Source organism: Cryptomeria japonica, chromosome 9 (assembly GCF_030272615.1).
Source record: "Cryptomeria japonica chromosome 9, Sugi_1.0, whole genome shotgun sequence".
NCBI classification, from domain to species: Eukaryota; Viridiplantae; Streptophyta; class Pinopsida; order Cupressales; family Cupressaceae; genus Cryptomeria; species Cryptomeria japonica.
In genome coordinates this window covers 269,015,936-269,039,931 of record NC_081413.1, presented here as the reverse complement: position 1 = coordinate 269,039,931, position 23,996 = coordinate 269,015,936, and the positions used below count along the sequence as shown (strand labels likewise).

At 34.5% G+C, this 23,996-nt stretch overlaps 1 protein-coding gene across 1 annotated transcript; it reads right to left on the bottom strand.

Annotated features, from left to right (window-relative positions):
* Positions 1-384: 384 nt before the first annotated feature.
* LOC131061869 (NEP1-interacting protein-like 1) lies at positions 385-3,395 on the bottom strand. Its single transcript, XM_057995725.2, has 2 exons — positions 3,116-3,395; positions 385-476 (listed from the first exon to the last, which is right to left on the bottom strand). The coding sequence occupies exons 1-2, from the start codon at positions 3,393-3,395 to the stop codon at positions 385-387; spliced, it is 372 nt and encodes a 123-aa protein (XP_057851708.2).
* Between the last annotated feature and the right edge of the window lie 20,601 nt (positions 3,396-23,996).

Below are 23,996 nucleotides of genomic sequence, written 5' to 3'. Positions count from 1 at the left end.
AAATTTCCGAGGAGGGCATTTATAAGCATCCACACAAGCAAAAAAAAAAAATTGCAGTCTTTCAACCTGTTTTTTTCCACGGCTTCATTGAAGGTTTTTTTTGGTTGCAGAGGGGGTTGGGAGGAGGTAGACAAAGGATGAGACCGAGGGTCTCCATCCGATTCTACCTCCATTAGGGCAGACAAGATTCACACGCAGAAGAAGCAATTAAAACGAAGGACGTAGAGTAAAGAAGAGCATTAAATGAAAAGTATAAGGGAGAATTGTCTGCAAACTGCGTGGAGGAGGGAGTCCTCCTCCAAAACCATCGAGTGTTTATGCGTCTCAATCCAGATTTGATGATCCGCAGCAGTTCACAATTTTCGCCATTCACGCATTAGTCGTTCACGCCAGGTTTTCGCCCTTCACGCAGAGCAGAGAGATTAAATCATTTTTGCCGTTCATGCAGAGCTTGTTCCTCCAGTTCGCACTTCTGCCTTTCACACAGAGCAGAGCATTTTACATCATGTCAATATTTTTCCTGTTCGCACTTTTGCACTTTTTCCCTTCATGTAGAGCAGAGCATTTTTTATTTTTTAGATCGCATTCCCTTCACGCAGAGCAGACGAACTTTTCTCGTGTATCCCTTTTTTGGAAATAAGATCTACATATAGATTTAAAATCAATTTTAGGTAGAATGTGGTTTAGACTTAGAGTTGAATTTTGTTTAGAGTTAGGATTAAGGTTTGATTTGGTTTAGGGTTTAATTAGGTTTTCATTTAGAATTTTAGTTAGTTTATGATTATGGTTTATTTTGTTTTAGTGTTAGGGGTACATGTCAATATGGTTTAGATTTAGTGTTTTTTTTCTAATATTAGGATTAGGATGCAATTGTATTTATAAGTAGGGTTCATTAAGAGATAGGTTTGTGAAATTTGGTGTTGTCTTAAAATGAAAGTTTGATTTGGTTTATGATTTGGATCTAGTTTGGTTTAGAATTAGGCTTTACATTCATTTAGTGTTAGGGTTAGTGTTTTATTTGTTTGACTATGGTTTTAGTGTTAGGTTTTTATTTGGTTTGTTTTCATGAGGGTTCAATTTTGTTGAAGCTTAGAGTTAAATTTGATTTACTATTAAGGTTAGAGTATAATTTTATTTCAGGTTACAATTCAATCTGGTTTAAAATTATATTATGGTTCAATATATTAATATTCAATATGGTTTCAAATCAATTTTCTTTAGTATTTATTTAAGAATAGGTTTCAATCTAGTTAGTTTTTTTTTTTTATCAGAATAAGGGTTAGGATTTAATTTTCTTTATGGTTATGTTTAACATTCAATTTGGTCTCAATTCAATTTGTTTAAGTGTTCATTTAGGATTAGGGTTCAATCAATTTTAGTGTTTATTTAAGATTAGGGTAGTTAGTTTTTAATTAGATTAAGGGTTAGGATTTAATTTTGTTTATGGTTAGGTTAATATTCAATTTTGTGTGAATTCAATCTTGTTTAATTTTGTGCTTAATATTAATCTCATTGAGAAAAAAAAAGTGGATGGATATGCATGATGGGGTATTATTTCCTAGGGCATACCAATCATATATTCTCTGGAATATTCAAATAATTTTATTAGATGCAGTATTGGAAGAGTGTTTCTTTCTTTTTCATTGTCATGCTGGTAGCCCAAGGATACATTTTGTTAAGAAGGAAGCAAAACAGTTATACTCAAGAGGAACTAATGCAAGGACAGTAACCACTGTGTTACTAAATGTCCAGACCATATTCGAAAGCTCCCATTTTGTGAAGAATATTTGTGGGTTTGATGTTCTGTGAAATGAGGGAGATAAAATAAATTTTAAGCCTATGTTGTGCGATGCAAAATTGAGAAATGTGTGTTTCCACCTATATAGGATGGAATGATTTAGGTTTAGGGCATCTTTGTTGTTATGTGCATGTTAACCTGGGAAATCAAGAGGCATTGATGTCTTCTAAGACTTACAAAAAACTTTCGTGGATTTGAAGATCAGAATAATAAATGATTTTGGATTCATTAATACTTGTAATGTTTAGATAGAGTGCTAATACAGCTACTAAAAATTTAAAATGATATGCTATTATCAAAAGAAAGGGAAACTGCCTATCTTACAAAAAAGAAGAAATATTTAATAACTTCCCTAATTATCCAAGTAAACTAGAGTGAAGAGTAACTCTAAGAGTACCGATCTCTCTATCTCTAACAACTTTCCTCCAAAATATTGGCCACATGCACCTGGGACACTGATTTTGCCTCTTCAACCATTGTTGGATACATTCCCTTTGAAATATTTCTTCAATATTAAAATGATGGTTCTTGTAATATATGGATTATAAGGACATAAATTGAATCCATTTAAATGCCAAATGCTTTAAAAACAGCCTTGTCAATCTGTATCAAAACAATTTATAATTAGTGGAATATGTTTATGCTAGAAATCATTTGAAATTTAGATTTTTAATGTTTTTTTATGCAATGCAAGAGAATCAAAATATCAATATCAAGATTGAGTTCCTGAACAATGGAATATTAATAGGTGCAATAAATTTTCAATGTGTGGTAATATGTGGGTGAAGATAAGATATAATCTAATGTATTATAATATGTTGATGTAAATATGGATGAATGATTAGAAAATAAGCAAAAAAATTGTAAAAGATTATATGATTTATTAATAAGTGATTGTACAAAATCATTTCATCAAAGTGAGACCCAAATTAGATGGAAATTAACATTAGTATCTAGATTTTGCTATTATATTTTCCTCCCAAACAAGAAACATTTAAATAATTATCTATTGTTACTTGATATTTTTCACATATCTATACTGAAATGAGATTTTTTGTTACACAAGTTTAACTTTCTCCAATAGATAATTAATTCAGCAGGAGATCAATTAAATTCACTTAACAAAATCATTTCAATTAAATTCACTTGTTTGTAAAAAGAGAGGAGCAATTTCATTCATCAAACTAAACATATGTACACTAATTTGCAAAATATAATTATTATATATAGTGAAAATGAAAATGGTGAGTGGAAAGAATTGTAGGAAAGAAATGTATCATCCCAAAAACTAGAGTTCAAAAGAAAATCTAAGTGTACCCATCTCTCCATCTCCAACCGCTTCCCTACAATATGTCCACCTGTATGCTGGCCGCCTGCAACTCGGACACTGATTTTGTCCCTTGAGCCATTCTTCAATACATTCCCTGTGAAATGTGTGGTTTTCATGGCAACGCAAATGGCATGCCTCTTCTGCCACTTCAAAATCGGATAAATAAATCGAACACACGGCAATTTCATTAAGAAGATTTTCTGAAATTTTTATTGCAGGTAGGCCTTCTATCACATCTCTCATCTCTCTCTCCCTCTGCCTCTCCATTCGTTCTACAAGATCGCTTGACCAAATTTCCAAAATCAATCTTCTTACTTCTCTGAAAATACGATAGGCCTTTTAAAGTGGATCACAGTATAAGTCACATCCAGGCATGGGATTATCGCATATGCATATATCCACTTGGAGTTCATAAGCTTGAAACTCCTCCTCTAATGGAATCAGAGCAATCTTAAACAAGTTAAGATGAAATGCAAAGTTATCAGCTTCATTTTGTGGGTTTGCTTCGTACGCTGTTCTCTCTCTAATCACATCACTTTTCAATGCAGAAGCACGAGCGTATACGTCCGCCACACACTGCCTAAGCAAATCTCTCCTATTATCATTAGGGATCTTATCTACTTCTCCTTCTTGTGTCATTTTCTTCATTGATTTATTCTCCTCCTGATCCGTGCTGCCGAACTTCTTGTATCTCCTCTTATTTAAAGAGTTTTCTTTTCTAATTCTTTGTTTTGCATGCTTCTTTTTTTAAAATCTTATTTTATTTATTCTTTTCCTTATTTTATTTTAAAAAATCTTAATTTATATTTTCTTTACTTATAGTCTAAAAATAGTCAACACAATAATATAAAAAATGAAATGAATTAATTTCATATATTTTTTGTTTTTTAAGTTATTAAAATAATGTAATCAATAAAAATGTGATTTTGATATGCAATTCCAAATCAAAATAAATAAAAATAATTATTAAAAATGAAAATAAATAATTATAAAAATTATTTATATAAATTTTATTTTATTTTCTTGACTTTAATCTTAAAATAGTCAAGAAAATAATATAAGTAATGAAATGATTTATTTTATTTTATTTGAGTTATTAAAAAAAAAAAAAAAACCAAACAAAAAAAAAATGTAGTCAATAAAAATATGATTTTTGACATACAATTCCAAATCAAAATAAATAAAAAATAAAAAGTACAAATGAAAATAAATAGTTAGAAAATTTATTTATATTAATTTTATTTTTTAAGAAAAAAATATTATTTTATTTTCTTGACTTTAATCTTAAAATAATCAAGAAAATAATATAAGTAATGAAATGAATTTTTTTATTTTATTTTAGTTACTAAAATAATTTAATCAATAAAAATATGATTTTTGACATGCAATTCCAAATTAAAATATATAAAAATTATTAGTAAAAATGAAAATAAATAGTTCGAAAAATTATTTATAATAATTTAATTTTTTTTTGAAAAATTATAATTTTATTTTCTTGACTTTAATCTTAAAATAGTCAAGAAAATAATATAGGTACTGAAATGAATTTTTAATTTTATTTAAGTTATTAGAATAATGTAATCAATAAAAATATGTTTTTTGACATGCAATTCCATATCAAAATAAATAAAAATAATTATTAAAAATGAAAATAAATAGTTAGAAAAATTATTTATATTAATTTTATATTATTTAAAAAAAAATAAAAATTATTTTCTTGATTTTAATCTAAAAATAGTGAAGAGAATAATATAAATAATGAAATAAATTAATTTAATATTTTTTATTTTTTCTAAATTAGTTATGTCTAGAGGCATCTACAATGACATACAAATATGTTTCACTTTGTCTATAATTATTATTTTATTACTCTAAATAAAATAGAATCATTGTCACTTGTCTCTAAGTATATGAAACTGTTACATCTTTAATGAGAGCAAAAAAGTGCAACATTATTGAGCTCCATGTCTTTGTCAAATTTATGCTTTCAACATTTCACTGCTTTTGCCATATGTATACATCCTCATCAAATGTGAGTATGAAAATATATCAAGTGAAAGCTGTGATCTATAATTTATAATCGATAAAATAGATTAAAACTTAATTTTCATAATGTAAGTTCTTAAAAAATATCTCCTACTAGCCTTCTTTTATCAAAGCCCTTTATCATTCCATCTCAGTCCCATTGTCATATAATGAACACAACATATTTATCTTCTACTATCCCAAAAGAAAGTGGACATATTGGGTTGTGAAACACTAGATTAGTCCTAGCTCAAAACCAAATTCAATGATGCCTATGATGGAAACGTAGGGTTTGCTAGGGGCTTTAGGTCTATGTTGGTATGAAAAGGGTAATCTCAATATTCTTTTTGTTGGGGTCTTGGTGAAAGTAGGAACCATGTGTTTGGGGGCTACAACTATTTAGTTAACCATGGCTATGTTGTTTCTTTAGTCTTTGGAGATTGATATCAAAACACTCCCCAAAATCCAAATTCAAGCTTCTGCCTTTCTTTCTAGAAAAAATAAAATAAAAATGGAAGTTTAAACATGTGATAGTTAATATTTGTATCTTGTCTTCTTGTAAAGGTCCAAATGTGTGACATTATTAAAGTCAATAGAAGAGTTGACGTGTTTGCCAAGTTCACTTACTCCTTGGAGGTGGGTCAATAGCGAATATGAAAAATTGTCAATTTCTACAAAGTTCTTTCGCTAGCATAAACATAAGAAAACTCTGTTCTAAAAATAAGTTAAAATCATAGTGAGAGTCCATCAAATTTCTCTACCAATTCCATTTCACTCAAATGAAGATCATCATAATAAAAAATTAATAACATTCAATTTTCTATTTTTGTTTTTCAAATTAAAAACACTGTCTTTGTAAGATACAATAGAATTTCTATTTTTTTTTTTTTTTTAAAAACATTGCTTTTAAAAAAATTAATATAAAAAATAGAATCTATTTTTTTCACTTCTAATTTTTATCTTAAAAATATTTTTTTCATAAAATGTTATAGAATTTTTATTTTATTATTTTTAAAATAAAAAAATTACGTTTATTAAATTAATAATAATTATTTTTTTTTTTTTTTTTAATTTTGCTTTTTTCTTATTATTGAAGAGAAAATGAAAAATTTTCATCAATCTATAACTATAATGTGCTTCTTAGCAAAATGAAAGCATGTCTCATAATCCCATAATAAAAATAGACAAGACAATAATATAACTGTGAAATAAATTTAATATTTTTTTTTTTGCTATTATTTTCTTTATTTTATTTTTAAAAAATTTTATTTTATTTTTCTTTGAATTTAGTATTTTTAATTTAATTTAATTTTAAATTAGTTATCAATATATAATAAGCACTAAAATAATTATTTTAATATGTAATTTTAAATTAAAATAAATAAAAAATATTATTATAAAATTGAAGATAAACAATTGTATCAAAAATCATTTATATTAATTGTATTTTTCCTTAAGTAATTTAACAAAGATTTAGATATTATCTTTTTTTTTCTTTATTTCCTTTTAATATAATTTACTTTTTTCTTTAAAATGGTCTTATTGATGCTACTAAACTTCTTGCTTCTCCCTTTTATTTATAGATTTTTCTTTTCTAATCTTTTGTTTAAAATGACTTTTTTTAACCTCTTATTTTGTTTTTAATTTTTAGAAATCTCATTTTATTTTCATTTGTTTTATTTTATTTTAGAAATAGCCAATGAAAAAGGAATTAATTTAATATTATTTATTATTATTTTAAATTAGTTATCATGATCGTTCATCATCCTCAGACTTTATCCGTTGGCATCGTTTTGTCCTGTTTTTCACGCTCACCATTCACCGTTGGATAACACTAATCCTGGACTTTCGAATATATTAAAGCGGAAGACGACCAAGAAATGTTGAACATGGCACAGTTTGCACGTAGGTTTTTCTTACTAATATTTACAAATGACATGATTGCTCATTTTGAGGCTAAAGTGGATGTTTGGAGAATTTTTCCAAGATCAAAATTAAGTGTGTCAATTTGTAATTAAATTTTATTAGTGGTTCTTCTAGACAATATGATTGTGTTCATTTAAAGTTTAATTAATAGATTATTCTGATTAATAAAAAATATAATTATTTTTATTTTCAAAATAAATTTAATTTTTATAAAGTTAAGAGTTATATTTACATAAATGAAAGCCATTTAAATTGGTGTGCATTTGACTGTCAACCAATTTGTCAATTTGTACATTTTCAAAACAAAATAAATTTAAAAAAATAAAAAAAATAAAAAATAGCTTGACAATCCAAAAAACTAGAAATTGAAACGGTTTGCATTGTTTTTTACAAAAAAATAGAAATCATTGCTTGCAATGGTTTTCTCTTTTGTTAAAAAACAAAATGATACAATAGAAACCTAGAAACCTACCCGTTTGTGACGAAGGTAGAAAAAACAATCTACAATAAAACTAGCAAGGGAAACAATCACCTACATATCTCCATTGAACACATGCATGCACCTTTTAGAGATTATAGATTTAACAAATTTTAGATATTATTTTATTGGCATGTTCGTGAAGTTGAATTTTTTGTATAGTTTACTTTTATTTTTATTTGTTTTGTTCATTAGAAGCTAAATTTTGCAGCTTTGTATCATATACTTCATCTTTAGGTTTAAAATTGTGTGTATATCAAACCAGTAATGATAGCATAATTTTATTTTATTGTGTTAGATTTGGGATTTTTTTTCTTAGTTTTGCTTTCTTGAGTTGATTCACTTTACTGTTTTGGGAGGTTTTTACATTATTCTCATGACAATTATGTCGATTCCTTGAGGTCTTCATATTGTTCTGTACATATAGGAACTAACCATGGTTCTCATTCTCTTTGGCACAGTCAGAACTTATACCAGGTGATCTTCTATTCAAACATTTGAACCAGACCATCCATCTTCTTAGGGAAAAAGGGTTTATGTGCCTTCATATTCATAGTTAAGTTTTCCATGGCTATGGCTATTTGCTAACACAATTTTCTATCTTTGTATTTGAAGGGCTTTTAAAACTAAAAAAACTTGTAAAATCTTTGTAACTTATACAATGAATGTATTGATTTTTGATGAATGTTTAATAAATTGTTAGTGATAATATATATTTTTTTCTTCTTACAATTTTTAATGTAAATCCATTTTAATTTATTCTTATGAGTTTTATAAATGATTAAAAGGTTATATATTTAGAAAAAATAAAATAAAAAAGTTGCCTTTAAATGTAGATTTAGTATATGAAATTATTTCAATGGAAATGAAAGATTATAATTTGTTTTCAAATTATATAGTTACATCATAAGGAATATTTTTTTATTAAATATTTAAAAATGTAAATGATGGATTTAACTCAATTTTACTCATTGAAAAATTAGAAGATCATTTCATTTTAGAATATAAATGATTTGCATGCAAAAAAGTAAAAAATAAAATAGAAAGTTCCTTTTAAATGTAGATTTTAGTCTTTTAACTTATATTAAATTATAATTAAAGTGTTGTTGATTTAAAAATAAAATATAATTTTTTTCTTTTAAATTGAGATTTAGTTGAATTTATTAGTTGCATGCAAATAAATTTAAAATAGAAGTTTCTTTTAAATCTAGATTTCAAAATTGTACAACGTTAGTTAGCTTAGTGGTGGAGAACTTGTTCTTTTCAAAGAGAGGTCACAATTTCAAATATCACAAGTGGGTAGGGTATGTACATCTTATCAGCTTTGACCCATTACCAATCCAAAAAAAATATAGATTTCAAAATATAATTTTTTAAATATGAAGTTTTTTAAAAATACTTTTTTTTTTTTTGTATTAAATATCAAGAGTCCAAAGAAACTTAGACGTAGAGTTTATACAAAACTAGTGAGCGGGGGGCAAGGCCACTGCCGCCAAACTAAAGAACCAGAGAAAGGATTATATACAATTATCGCTCTAGCCAAAAAGAGGGGACATAGCAAAATAGTTTAGTATTGGAGGATCTCATCTTGATCCTCCAGCCATGTAGTCCAGCCTTGTTCTCCTTCCATCTAGACCACCTTCTTTCTTGCTAGGATTTGGGAGCACATCTCAATCCTGTTGAAGCGGGGAGGCCTGCTGTCCTGTAGATCCTTTATTAGCTTCTTCACTGCTTTGTCAAAAGAGGTCTGGTTCTCTGCGATTCTAGCCCATTCGTACCCGTTTTGCATCTCATGAACAAACATGGTTGCTCTGCCATCTTTCAGGAATCGCAGTAGCTTGTTTCTCTCAAGGTTCATCACAGAATAGACCTACCCAACAATTTTGTAATGTGTGATTTTTTTGAAAAAATCAGTACGTTCCCTTGTAATGCCTTGGAACTTCTCCTCATTTCTAAGTTTCCAAATAAACCAGAGAATGTAAGAAGATAAGATTTGCAAAACAAGATTAGTATCATTCCACAATCCATGAATAAAACCAGTAACAATATCAAGAGTAAAAATAGATTCTGCAATAGATATTCCAAACAAAAGCCAAATTTCTCTAGCAAAGGGGCAATCAAAGAATATGTGATGCGCGGTCTTAGGTTTTCTGCAGACAAAGCACCGGTCGTACTCAATAGATTTATTCCTAATGGGTAATCTGTCTAAAATGAGTTTCCATCTGAAGCATTGAATTTTAGGGGGAATGGGGGATCGCCAGAGCTTCTCAAAGGTTTCCTGCCAAGTGCGGGGGGTATGGTTAACATACCACAGTTTGTTGATATGTTCAATCACAGAGAAGTCACTATTTAGCAGGGTATACATAGATTTGGCTTTGATTTTAGGGAGGGCGGAGCCATCCTTCCATAGGAAAGAGAGGTATCTATGGGCATCTACATGGGTGTTTTTGGGGAGGTGAAAAGGAACACATACATTTTTAATCATATTGTATGTCTTTTTATGTGATGCAAGGAGATCATATTTAGTGCTAAGAGCCTCCCAGCTAATAAGGTTATCATATTCAAGGATATCCATAATGTACTTGATTCCTTTGTTATGCTAGTGCTTAGAAGAGCAACCTTGGGTTAAAGCAAGGGGTTTGGAGTTGTGATGCAGGTTCCACCATATTGACCTTTCACCATGTAGGGAGTTGTCAGAGTTGATGCTCAAGTTGTTAATTAGACCACGCACATGCTCCCAGGCTTTCCAGATGGATTTAAACACATAGGTGCCTTGGACAAACATGGGAAAACTGCCAGCTATTAGGTCGCTGAGTGGGAGAGCTTTCCACATTTTGGCATTTTTAGGAACACCATTTTGAATGTTGTTCCTGATGAGGATTTTCTAGGGTTCTTGTCCTTCCAATGAGTGAAATATCCATTTGGCAGCAAGGGAGATGCCTTGCAGCCTAAGATCCTTAAGGCCCAGCCCACCAAGTTTTTTATCCAAGTGGCACTAGGTCCATTTGACTGCATGGGCTTTCCTTTTACCCTTCCCATTTGACCAAAGGAACCATCTGATAGCCCTTTGGATTTCAAAGATTTGGTAGTTGCTAAACATCCATACCGAGGAGTAATAGATACTGTATGAAGATAGGATTTTTTGATAGACTTGAATCCTGCCAGCAACGAATACGACCCTACTATCCCACTTGTTGAGTTTACTATCTATTTTTTCCCTAACCCAACCCCACATGTCCTTAAGAGAGGGAGATATCGAGAAGGGGATGCCAAGATAACAGACTAGTTTAGTAGGTCCTCCCTATGCATAGCCAAACTAGTCAAGCCAATCTGGGGGATTATCTTTCCATCCAAGTAGGATGGATTTTGTGCTGGATATTCGGGCTATGGATGCTCTATAGAAAATGTCAAGTTTTTGATTGAGGGAGTCAATATTATGTCTTGAGAGCTTTAGGAAGAATGAGGTATCATCAGCAAACTGGATGTTAATCAGTTGAGAGTCGTCTGGCAAGGTAATGCCATGGACACGGGGGGAGAGTGTGTCATCTCTAAGGAGATAATACAGGGCATTAGAAGCAATGACAAACAAAGCAGGAGCAAGGGGGCAGCCCTGCCTTATTGATCTAGATAGGGGAATAGGCTGGGAGAGGGTTCCATTGACTTGAACCAGGGTGGATGCATCCTTGAGGAGGATTCGAATATAGTCACAAAACACTCTAGGAAAGCCAAAAGCTGAGAGCATCATGAGGATGCATTTCCATTCTACCCTATCATATGCTTTCTCAAAATCAACAAGGAACATGGCGGTGTCTTGGTCTGATGTTCTGGCCCATTCCATGGATTCCCAACTCGTTACAAGATTCTCCAAAATGTATCTACCTTTAATGAAGCCTGTTTGGGTGGAGCAGATGAATTTGGGGAGGATCTTCTCAAGGTGGGAGGCTAGGACTTTGGCCATGATCATGTAGGAGATGTTAAGGAGGGTAATTGGCCTCCAATTTTTAATCAGGGCTTTGTCCCCTTCTTTAGGAATAAGTTTAATAATACCCCTATTTATGGATTCCCCTAGGGTGCCAGTGGCAAGGGCTTCATTATAGATATCATAGAGGTCGATGGAGATCCAATCAATGTTAGCTTTGTAAAATTCAACAAGAAGCCCATCATATCCTGGGGCCTTGTTATCCTTAAGATTTTTAATGGCATCCTTAATTTCTTGCACGGTTAGCTTAGCTTTGAGGAGGCTGGATTCTTCCTCAGAGATTCTATTAGGAATAATGGTCCTACACTTGGTACGGGCTTCTATCGCGGCCTCATTATCCTCAGAGGTAAACAAAGTCTTGTAAAAAACTTCAAAGGCTTCTTTGATGTCATTGATATCTAGGAGTTCCATATTGTCTATAGTTATTCTATCAATTTTTTCCCTGATCTATTTTTGTTTAAGTAGTATAAAGAATATTTTAGAGCCATTATCACCAAATTGAAGCCAGTGGTTGCGGTCTCTAATGAAGGCACCTCTGATTTTAACCTGCTGGTGCTTTCTGAGAATATCTCTAGCCTCAGCGACCTGCTTTGCCAAGGTAGGGGAAGAAGGTTGAAGTTGAATATCATGCTCTAGGGAGTGGAGTCGAAGAGTAAGAGTTTTTTCTATGAGTCTGAAGTCCTTGGATTTCTTCTGGCCAATGGTCTGGAGAAGATTCTGCCAGGAAGAAACGTTCCTCTGCCATCTAATCGTGGGGGATTGGGGGAGATGCGGTTGTAGATTGAAGAGTTTAATTAATTTGATGGCATGCAGGACATCCTCATCTTGTAGCAAGGAGGTATTGAGAAAGAATTTCTTATTGCGAGGATGGCTAGGGGTGATGGAGTTCCTGATGTTGATAATGGCTAGAATGGGGAAGTGGTTAGATAGGGTAGTTGGTAAGACTGCAACCACATTCCAAAGCTGGTTGGGGGAGAAGGAGAAGAAGTCTTTATTAGCATAGAACCTATCTAACCTAGAGTAGATCCTATTAGTGTTTTGCTGAAAATTGCACCAGGTGTGCCATAGGTTGGGGGTATCAGGTTTGGAGCCTTCCAGGGGGTCAAATAGTTGCAGATGCTATTTGAATCTATCCCAATGAGGCTTTTTTGCATTTTTCCATTCGAACGGAAGTCCCCCAGCTTGTCATTCTGGGATTCAGTCATATTAAAATCCCCGGCCATGACCTAGGGAATATTTGGGAGGGAAGTTAGCCAATTCCAAAGGGATATTCTTTCCTTATAATCGTTAGATGCATAAATGGAGCATATGCTGAAGCAAGAACCCTTAACCTCAAAGGTAGCCTAGGCTGCTCTATTATAGGGGGAAGTCCCTTTATCCTTGAGGTACATTGCCCATTTAGGGGCAAGAAGGAGCCCAACTCCTCCTTTACCTCTCGGGCAGTTGGTAAAGACTTTGATAGCATCTCGCCAAATGAAGTCAAGCGTTGTGTCGAGGGAGAACTCAACAGACTTAAGCTCTTGTAACATCAGAAAATCTAATTTTTTATGCAAGTCCAAAAACCTTTTAATAACAAATTTTCTATCAAGCGACTCAAGGCCTCGAATGTTCCAGGATATGTACTTCATCAAAGAGTAGGGTTTACGAGGGGCTAGTTGGGAGATCATTGTTGATCACTAGATTTCTTCTTGTTTTTGGAGCCCACAGGCCTACCCTTTTTTTTATTAAGGGAGTGCCCTTTCATAGAATCCTTATCATCTTCACTGGTTTCAGGAGGATCAGCTCTAGTAACTACATTTCCTCCTGTGACGGACCCAGACAACTGGGAGCCTGGAAAGTCAGGGAGCATAGTGCTAGGCCTAATTTCATCTGGACCCTTATTGGCATATATAACTTCTATGATATGACCGTCCTCTAGTTCTTTGAGCGAGGATGGAGTCGAGCGATCAATGGTGTTAGTATTAGAAATAGGTCTTGCAAATGAAGAGGAGACCAATTGGATGGGGGTTCCAGATCTGAGGATCATTGTAGAGTTATTGCTAATGCTAGCACCATCGACACTAAGACTGGGGTTTTCCAGCTTATTAACCATATTTCTAACCACAGATTTGATAGGGGATTGGTCAAGAACCTGGGGCTTAGGAGAAGAGGCCATTTGGCTGGAGGAGGAGTGGCTAAGATTTAGGGCTTTAAGGGGGGTGATTTTACATCTCCGCTTTCTTGAGGTAACAAGTTGAAAGCAATTAGCAGGTGATTCTATAGGATTTTGAGAGGGGTCAAACGCAAGGATGAGGGGCTCAGAGGCCAAGGGTGCGAGATCGGGGATGAGAGGGTTAGCCTCATTAGGAGTGGGAGTAGGATCTACGGACATCACGTCTTTAGGTTTAACAATAACAGTAGGGGGAGGATGTGTATCATTAACTTTTTTAGGGTTTATGGCCACTACATCAGAATTATGCTTTTGCTTCCTATGACTGATAATTGGGCAATTTTTGCGAATATGCCCTTCCTTTTTGCTGAGAAAACAAGCATTCAATCCTCCAATCATTTCAATCGGATAGATGAATGTGTCTCCTTTAATATCTAGGTTTAGAGAAGGCCGAATGTCAATTTTGGGCTTGATAGAGACAAGCATTCTTGCGTCTAGATTGGGCACCAACCTAGCAATTTCATCAACCTAAATGATTTTACCAAATGGTGCCATTAGCTGGGGAAGGAAACGCCACAAAAAAGGGGGGACATCCTTGAGGATGACCCATCTGGGAGAGGACAATGCAAGGACTTCCTCATTAACTGCCTCTAGAGACCAGGTGAGGGCTCGAAAAGAGGTATTCCCTACCGTCCAATACTAGCGATTAAGAGCTGTCATTTGGGCTTCATGCGAGTTGAAAAAAAAGAGAAAAAGACCGCTTTGTATTTGTCTACAAAATGTAATTTTAAGCCCTAATTTGAGATTCCACAGATTGTGAAACCAGTCTTCTGCAAATTTCCTAGGTGGGCATTTTTGAGCATCCACACAAGCAAAGTAGATAGCAATGTCAGATAGTCTTCATTTTTTGAAAGCAATCTCACTTATCATTTTAGAATTTGGTGAAACGACGAAGGGGTCTGAGGTATTGCAAGGGGACATACCTGCCTTACTGGATCCTTCGTCTGCAGGAGCCTTAATGAAGTGCGCTGATGAGCGGACTCCATCGACAGACGGAGTGACAGTCTCAGTGAAGGATTTTTTTAGGGCTAGAGTGGTATGCGGGTAGGGTTTAGGGTTAGAAGTATTAACACCGTCTGACTGCGGTTCCATCAAAAACTAGGGTTAGGGGGCACTGGGTGGGGCAGATGGGGTGGAGTAACTTGAAATAAATGCAGAGAAAAGAAAGAAAGAAAGAAAGATAAAGAGCAAGTAGATGGGCGAGTTAGGAGGTGCAAACCAGGTGGAGGAGATAAACCCCTCCACGTAGACACTAGAGTACTCCCGCGAGCATGATCTAGCTTCCATCTTCAAGGTGTGGACAAAAGCACCGTCAATTCGTAGAGCAAAGCCACCTTCACGATCCTCTTCGCTTTCAATTTGTAGAGCAGAGCTAATCAGTGTGATCCTCCTCGCTTTCAATTCGCAGAGCAGAGCCCTGGTTCCATTCCGATCAATACCAGTCTAAAAATTCCATAATTTCTTTTTTAAAAAATTAAAAAATAAAAAAACTTCCATATAAAAATAGTAATAACAAGAAGTTGCTTTTTAATTTATATTTTAGTGTTTAAGTTATTTTAAAATTATAATTAATAGTTTATTTATTTTTAAATCAAAGTTATAACTATCATTTTAATTATTTAAAAATAGATAATATTATTTTATGAATTTTAAAAATTCAAGTTTATTTTAATTATATAATAATATTTACATTTTAAAAATATTGTAGTGATTTCTTTCTTTGTTTATTATATTATTATTTACTAAATGCACCCTAACTTAACCCAAAAATGTAAAAGTATACAAACCTATTAAATTTTAATTAAAAGATGCATGTCACTTATTTAAAATATTAAATAAGCATCTCCCTTATGCAAAATATTAAGGTTCATTTTATGTTTAGATTTTAGTTCTTAATTTATTATAATATTAAAATGGTTCAATTATAGATTGATAGTAAAGGACAAGATAGTGTCGCAAAGGAGATTAGGTTTGCAGCCAAGGGAGTTTAGGGATTTTAGGCAAAATGACAGGCCATAATTCTTAATGAACTTGGGTTTCAGATCGTGATCGAAACCAAAATGAGTATGGGAGGATCATAACAAACCTATAGGTTTTGGGTTGGCTTTCAGAAACTAGGAAAAATGGCAGAGAGATTTCCTAAGAACCAAAGGGGATTTTTGACTAAACCTTGGAGAACGCAACACTACAAATTTTTGGGCAAACACAAACTAGAAAAGGGTGCGAAAGAAAGAATGGCGACCTAAGAAGATTTCAAGATCTGGGCCGGTTGTAAAACCGAAACCCTAACTGGATGACACTCACAAGGTGTTATTTTTTCTGGATAGTAAAAGCTGGAGTGATTTAGTGGTTTTTTTCAAAGACAAAGGTTTTATCTTGAAATGTTTTAGAGGTTGGCCAACCTTTAGTCATGTGAAGAATTGGTGTGAAGAAATGTGGGCCTTCAAGATGGAGATCAAGACAATGCCAAATGGGTATTTCCTTATCATACTGGAAAATAATAATGATAAGAATTGGGTCTTTCAAAATGGCCCATTTTTCCTGGGAGGACAAGGAGTGTCAATAAGGGTTTGGGAACCAAATTTTAACCCTATCAAAGCCTCAGTGGAGGAGGTCCCAGTCTAGTTATGTTTATATAATCTTCCTAGGGAGCATTGGAATGAGGATATTTTCCAGTTGATTGCGAACAAAATAAGGTCTTACCTTAAGTCAGATGAATCTATTTCTAAAGAGGATTTTAGCTCTTATGCGAGGATTTGTGTTAGTTGGAAACCAAATATTCAACTCCCGGCATGGATAGAAATTAACACAAGGGCGGGGAGCAAGATGTAGAAGGTGGAGGCTGTGGAAATTCTAGAGAAATGTTCATTCTACAATAAAGACGGACATTCGAAAGAGGTTTGTTTGATAGGTCCAAAATGAAAATAGATCAATGACCCTTTGAAAGTGAGAGTTGAACACTTTGCTGAGTTAAATTGAGAGGATGGACAATCAAACTATCCCAAGGTAGGGTAACTCCATAAACAACTAATAGAGCTAGTGAATCTGGCACCTCCAATTGAGAATCCAAAGATGAATGATATTTTAAGAGGGGTATTTAAAACAACCCATTTGGATGCTACACAATTAGTGGAGGAAGAATTAATCAAGGTGGAGGCTGCTATGAATGTAATAAACACAAGTATGGGGGATTCCAAGGGGGCCAGTCCTTTAGAGAGAAAGGAACTACATTTGTAGGAGAATTGTGAAACTGAGAACACTGGGGTGGATAATTTGGAAGAAGAACATGCAGACTGCTCTTGGGATGTGGAGGAAGAGGAAGAAGATTGGGGGGTTTTGAGGAAGAATATATTCTAGAATGCAAAACTATTCAACAGTCGACCTCTCAAACTAAAGAAGTGGTCATTAGCGAAAAGAAATCGAGGGGTCGTAAACCAAACAGATTATGGATTGTGATAGCAGGTAATGCAAAATGTCAGTCAAAGTTAACAGTAGGGAAGGGGGCTATCCTTCTTGAAGGATGATGAAGATCCTTAGTTGTAATGTCAAGGGCTACAATGCTCCTAAAAAAAATCATCTCATCAAGCGAGGGCTTAATTAGGTGAAACCAGATATTGTCTATTTACAGGAAACTAAGGTCAGTAGGGAAGATGTGGAGACCTCGCTAAATGCTGGGAGATTATGGGAAGGATTTTCCTCAAGTGCAGAGGGATCTTCATGGGGTTTGGGGATAATTTGGAATCCAAATCTTATCAAGGTTGAAGAAATTTCTTGCTCTCATTCATGGCAGGTGTGTAAGGTTCACTATTTTGGAATCAATTGTGACTTTTTTCTGATTAATGTTTATGGACCTATGAGAGGTAAGCCACAGCTGGATACATGAAATCAAATTTTGACTATTCTAAGTAATCTTTCCCAAGAATTGGTGGTGCTTGGGGGAGACTTTAATGCTATTCTAGATTCTAGTGACAAGATAGGGGGAAGGTTGGGTATCACGACATCCCAACTAAGTTTTCAAATTTTTATTTTTGATACTGTCTTACGAGAAGATAAGACCAATAAAGGATCCTATACTTGGTTGAATAGAAGGTTGGTAGAGAACACATTGCTGAGAAGTTGGATAGATTTTTTCTGGATGGTAACTGGGCTACTAGACCCCTCCTTTTTGAAGCCAAGGTTTTACCCTTGGCAGGATCTAATAATTTTCCAATTCAGATTCTCATTTGTTTAGTTTGTGCTTTGATTTGGTGTCCCTTCAAGTTCAAGAAAATATGGTTAAGGGACCCTTCTTTGAAAGAGTTTGTTGCAACAAAATGGGGGGAGGCTCCTGTGAGATTAGGCTCGAAGGCTTTCAGATTTTTCAAAACCCTTCAGCACCCCAAAGAAAAATTAAAGGAATGGAACATAATTAAGTTTGAGAACATCTTTAATAGTAGCAGCAGAGTTAAAAGACCTAGACTATTTGATTTTCAATCATGGAATGACACAGGATGCTTTTAATAAGGACAAGACCTTAAAATTAAAATTGAATGAAATGTTAGTAAGGGAAGAAGTCTATTGGAAAAAGAAATCAAGAGAAGGTTGGTTAAAGGAAGGTGACAAGAACACAAAATTCTTCCACAGTTCAGTCAAAGTTAGAAGGTCTTGGAATAAGGTGACAAGTATTAAGAATAAGAATAATGAGGTTTTAAACGACTTAGAGGAGATCAACAAAGAAGTAGTGGATTTCTTCATTGAGTTGTTATAAAAGAACCAAGACTTAGATTCCCAACATCAGGAAACTCTTCTAAGGAACATTCCAAATATAATTTCAGAAAACCAAAATCAATTTTTGTGCAAGCTTGTCTCTATGGAGGAAGTAAAACAAGTTGTCTTTTCAATGGGCGGTGATAAAGCTCTGAGACTAGATGGTTTCCCCACCCTATTTTTATCAACAATTCTAGGACATTGTGGGTCAGGAACTATGGCAGGTGGTGGAAGAAGTGAGAGTAAGTCTTAAAGTGGAGAAAGAGTTTAATTGCACATTCCTCACTCTAATTCCTAAATTGTAGAAGCCTTCCTCTTTTGGTGACTTTAGACCAATTGTTGTTTGCAATGTGTTCTATAAGGTAATTACCAAAGTCATTATGAGCCATTTGAAGCCCTTGCTCAAATATATAGTGTCAGAAGAGCTAAAGTGGTTTTGTTCCTGGGAGGTCAATTGTGGAAGGAATTATTATAGCACATGAAGCCATTCATTCAATCAGGCAAGCAAAAGTGGATCAAATGCTCATCAAATTAGATATCAGGAAAGCATATTACATGGTAGATAGGTAATTTTTATTGCACATCCTCGAAAAGTTTGGTTTCTCATCCTATTGGATAAAATGGGTGAAAGCTTGCATAGATGGACCCTGGTTCTCAATTCTTGTCAATGGTAGTCCTCAAGGATTATTTCAAACCTCTAGGGGATTAAGGCAGCGAGATCCACTCTCCCCTTTTCTTTTTATAATCCTGGCAGAATCCCTAGGACGATACATTCAGAATCTAAAAAGTGAGGATAATAGAAGGGTGTCTAGGTTGCTGAGGGTGTGCACCCAGTTACTCATTATCAGTTTGTAGATGATACAATTCTATTCAGAGACTCTTCCTTAAAAGAGGCCCACAGTATTTAAATAACTCTAGACATTTTCTGTAGTGCTTCTAGGCAACAAGTTAACTGGAAAAAAAATGTTATTTTCTTCTTTAATACGGATCCTAGGAAATAGAGAGAAGTTATCAAAATTTTGGGTGTGAAAGTTGGCACCCCTCCTGGGAGATTTTTGGGAATACCTTTATTTGGGGGGGCCAATAGGACTTATTTGTGGCAATGATTATTTGACAGTTGTGTTAATAAAGCTAGAGGGCTGAAAAGTAAATGGTTCACTTCTACGGGTAGGCTTTTACTTCTAAAATCAGTCTTGTCAGCAATTTTGATATACTCCATGATGTGTTTTAAAGTTCCAAACAAGATTCTAGCAGTGTTAACTAGTTGATGCGAAAATTCTTCTGGAATGGGAAAGGGGACCAGGAAAAAAATTCCTTGGTTTCTTGGGATAAAGTATGTCAACCTTATCAGGTGGGAGGGGCTGGCCTGAGAAAGTGGTCCTCTATAAATGAATCTTTGGGAGCGAAATTGGTCTGGTAGATGTATGCAAAACCAAACCAAAAATGGGTTCAGATCCTAAAACATAAATATCTAGATTCATCAGAGGTGCAGAGGATTTTTATTGTTCGAGATCCCCCCAAGGTTTTGCAATCTAGAATTTCCTGTTATCTTATAGGAAATTGATTACAGAACATATAATTTGGCAAGTAGGAAATGGGGAGAAAGCTAAATTTTAGATAGACTCTTGGGATGGCCGACCAGCTCTAAATTTGAGGAAAAATATTGAAAGTATCAAATGGATCACTGAGGATTGTTGGGGGACTGTAGTTAAGGATTATGTATAGGTAGAGCGATCCAATGGAATTGAGGTTTGGCAGTAGAAAAATATGGAGGAGCTGCCTCTATCACCTTAGTAGAAGAAATGTTTTAAAATTATTCTAGAAGAATACTCCCCAGTTCTCACTTCAAAGGAAGACTCCATCAATTGTTGTGGATCAAAATCAGGTGCATATTCAGTTAAAATTGGATAAAATCTTATTGAGAATGTAAATCATTAGATGAAATGGCCTACCCGACTATGTTGGAGTTCCAAGTTCCTCCCAAAGGTGGGAGTCTTCACTTGGCTGGTCTTTAAAAGGAGGATCTTGATAGGAGATACGATGGTGTGCTAGGGTTTCAACGGGCCTTTTCAATGTGTCATGTGCAAAAGGAATGAGGAATCATTAGATCATCTTCTATTAAACGTTGATGTGGCTTAGCAAGTGTGGAGGTTTGTCTTGAATAAATTATGGTGGTTAGTACCTCTTCCAAATAGTATTACTAACCTCCTTCAAAGCTGGCATGAAGAAAATGGAAAATCTGTTCTTTCGAGTATATGGATAATCTTGCCCTCTATGGTAATTTGGGAATTGTGGAAGGAAAGAAACAAGAAGATATTTCAAGACAAGTGGGAAGGATTAGACAGACTGTGTGGGAGAATTCAATGGGCTATTTCTGAAATTATCTCATCGGCAAAACACAACCACAATTTTGTGAAGCATCCATATAGTTTGATGGATAGTTTAATTCTTGCTAGGTGGCCTCTTATCACTCTTAGACCCATTCATGGGTTCCCCAGGGTTAATCTTGCTAGTGACCAACTGGATAGAGAGATGGTTAAATGGTCAAAACTAGAGAAGGGGTGGGTGAAAATAAATTTTGATGGACCATCAAAAGGCTATCCAAGCATCTTAGGAGTGGGATGTGTGGCTTGTGATGATGAAGAAAATGTTCTAAGCAAGGGGGCTAGAAGTCTACTAGAAGAAGAAATGTTTACAAGGGAAGAAGTCTACTGCAAGTAGAAATCAAGAGAAGGTTGGTTAAAGGAAGGTGACAAGAACACAAAATTTTTCCACAGTTCAGTCAAAGTTAGAAGGTCTTGGAATAAGGTGACGAGTATTAAGAAGAAGAATAATGAGGTTTTAAACAACTTGGAGGAGATCAACAAAGAAGTAGTGGATTTCTTCATTGAGCTGTTATCAAAGAACCAGGACTTAGATTCCCAACATCAGGAAACTCTTCTAAGGAACATTCCAAATATAATTTCAGAAAACCAAAATCAGTTTTTGTGCAAGCTTGTCTCTATGGAGGAAGTAAAACAAGTTGTCTTTTCAATGGGCGATGAGAAAGCTCTGGGACTAGATGTTTTTCCCGCCCTGTTTTTATCAACAATTTTAGGACATTGTGGGTTAGGAACTATGGTAGGTGGTGGAAGAAGTGAGAGTAAGTCTTAAGGTGGAGAAAGAGTTGAATTGCACATTCCTCATTCTAATTCCTAAATTGTAGAAGCCTTCCTCTTTTGGTGACTTTAGGCCAATTGTTGTTTGTAATGTGTTCTAAAAGGTAATTACCAAAGTCATTATGAGCCATTTGAAACCTTTCTCAAATATATAGTGTCAAAAGAGCTGAAGTGTTTTTGTTAATGGGAGGTCAATTGTGGAAGGAATTATTATAGCACATGAAGCCATTCATTCAATCAGGCAAGCAAAGGTGGATCAAATGCTCATCAAATTAGATATCAGGAAAGCATATTACATGGTAGATAGGGATTTTTTATTGCGTGTCGTGGAAAAGTTTGGTTTCTCATCCTATTGGATAAAATGGGTGAAAGCTTGCATAGATGGACCCTGGTTCGCAATTCTTGTCGATGGTACTCCTCAAGGATTCTTTCACACCTCTAGGGGATTAAGGCAGCAAGATCCACTCTCCCCTTTTCTTTTTATAATCCTAGCAAAAACCCTAGGACGATACATTTAGAATCTAAAAGGTAAGGATAAATGGAAGGGTGTTTGGGTTGTTAAGGGTGTGGACCGAGTTACTCATCAACAGTTTGTAGATGATACAATTTTGTTTAGAGACTCTTCCTTAAAAGAGGCCCGCAGTATTTAAATAACTCTAGACATTTTCTGTAATGCTTCTGGGCAACAAGTTAACTGGAAAAAATTTGTTATTTTCTTCTTTAATATAGATCCTAGGAAATAGAGAGAAGTTATCAAAATTTTGGGTGTGAAAGTTGGCACCCTTCCTGGGAGATTTCTGGGAACACCTTTGTTTGGGGGGCCCAATAAGACTTATTTGTGGCAATGATTATTTGACAGTTGTGTTAACAAGCTAGAGGGCTAGAAAAGTAAATGGCTCACTTCTATGGGTAGGCTTTTATTTCTAAAATTAGTCTTGTCAACAATTTCGATATACTCCATGATGTGTTTTAAAGTTCCAAACAAGATTCTAGCAGTGTTAACAAGTTGATGCGAAAATTCTTCTGAAATGGGAAAGGGGACCAGGACAAAACTTCCTTGGTTTCTTGGGATAAAGTATGTCAACCTTATCAAGTGGGAGGGGCTAGCCTTAAAAAGTGGTCCTCTTTAAATGAATCTTTGGGAGCGAAATTGGTCTGTCAGATGTATGCAAAACCAAACCAAAAATGGGTTCAGATCCTAAAACATAAATATCTAGATTCATAAGAGGTGGAGAGGTTTTTTACTATTTGAGATCCCCCCAGGGTTCTGCAATCTGAAATTTCCTTTTATCTTATAGGAAATTGATTACAAAACTTATAACCTGGCAAATGGGGAATGGGGAGAAAGCTAAATTTTGGGCAGACTCTTGGGATGGCTGACCAGCTCTAAATTTGAGGAAAAATATTGAAAGTATCAAACAGATCACTAAGGATTGTTGGGGGACTGCAGTTACAGATTATGTACGAGTAGAGTGATCCAATGGAATTGAGGTTTTGCAGTAGAAAAATATGGAGGAGCTACCTCTATCTCCTCAACATAAGAAATGTTTTAAAATTATTCTAGAAGAATACTCCCTAGTTCTCACTTCAAAGGAAGACTCCATCAATTGTTGTGGATCAAAATCAGGTGCATATTCAGTTAAAATTGGATAAAATCTTATTGAGAATGTAAATCATTAGATGAAATGGGCTACCCGACTATGTTGGAGTTCCAAGTGCCTCCCAAAGGTGGGAGTCTTCACTTGGCTAGTCTTTAAAAGGAGGATCTTGACAGGAGATACGATGGTGCACCTGGGTTTCAATGGGCCTTTTCAATGTGTCATGTGCAAAACGAATGAGGAATCATTAGATCATCTTCTATTAAACTGTGATGTGGCTTAGGAAGTGTGGATGTTTGTCTTGAATAAATTATGGTGGTCAGTACCTCTTCCAAATATTATTACTAACCTTCTTCGAAGCTGGCTTGAAGAAAAGGGCAAATCTATTCTTTTGAGTGTGTGGATAATCTCGTGCTCTATGGTAATTTGGGAATTGTGGAAGGAAAGAAACAAGCAGATATTTCAAGATAAGTGGAAAGGATTAGACAGACTGTGTGGGAGAATTAAATGGGCTATTTCTGAAATTGTCTCATCGGCAACACACAACCACAATTTTGTGAAGAATCCATATAGTTTGATGGATAGTTTAATTCTTGCTAGGTGGCCTCTTATCACTCTTAGACCCATTCATGGGTTCCCCAGGGTTAATCTTGCTAGTGACCGACTAGATAGAGAGACAGTTAAATGGTGAAAACTAGAGAAGGGGTGGGTGAAAATAAATTTTGATGGAGCATCAAAAGGCTATCTAG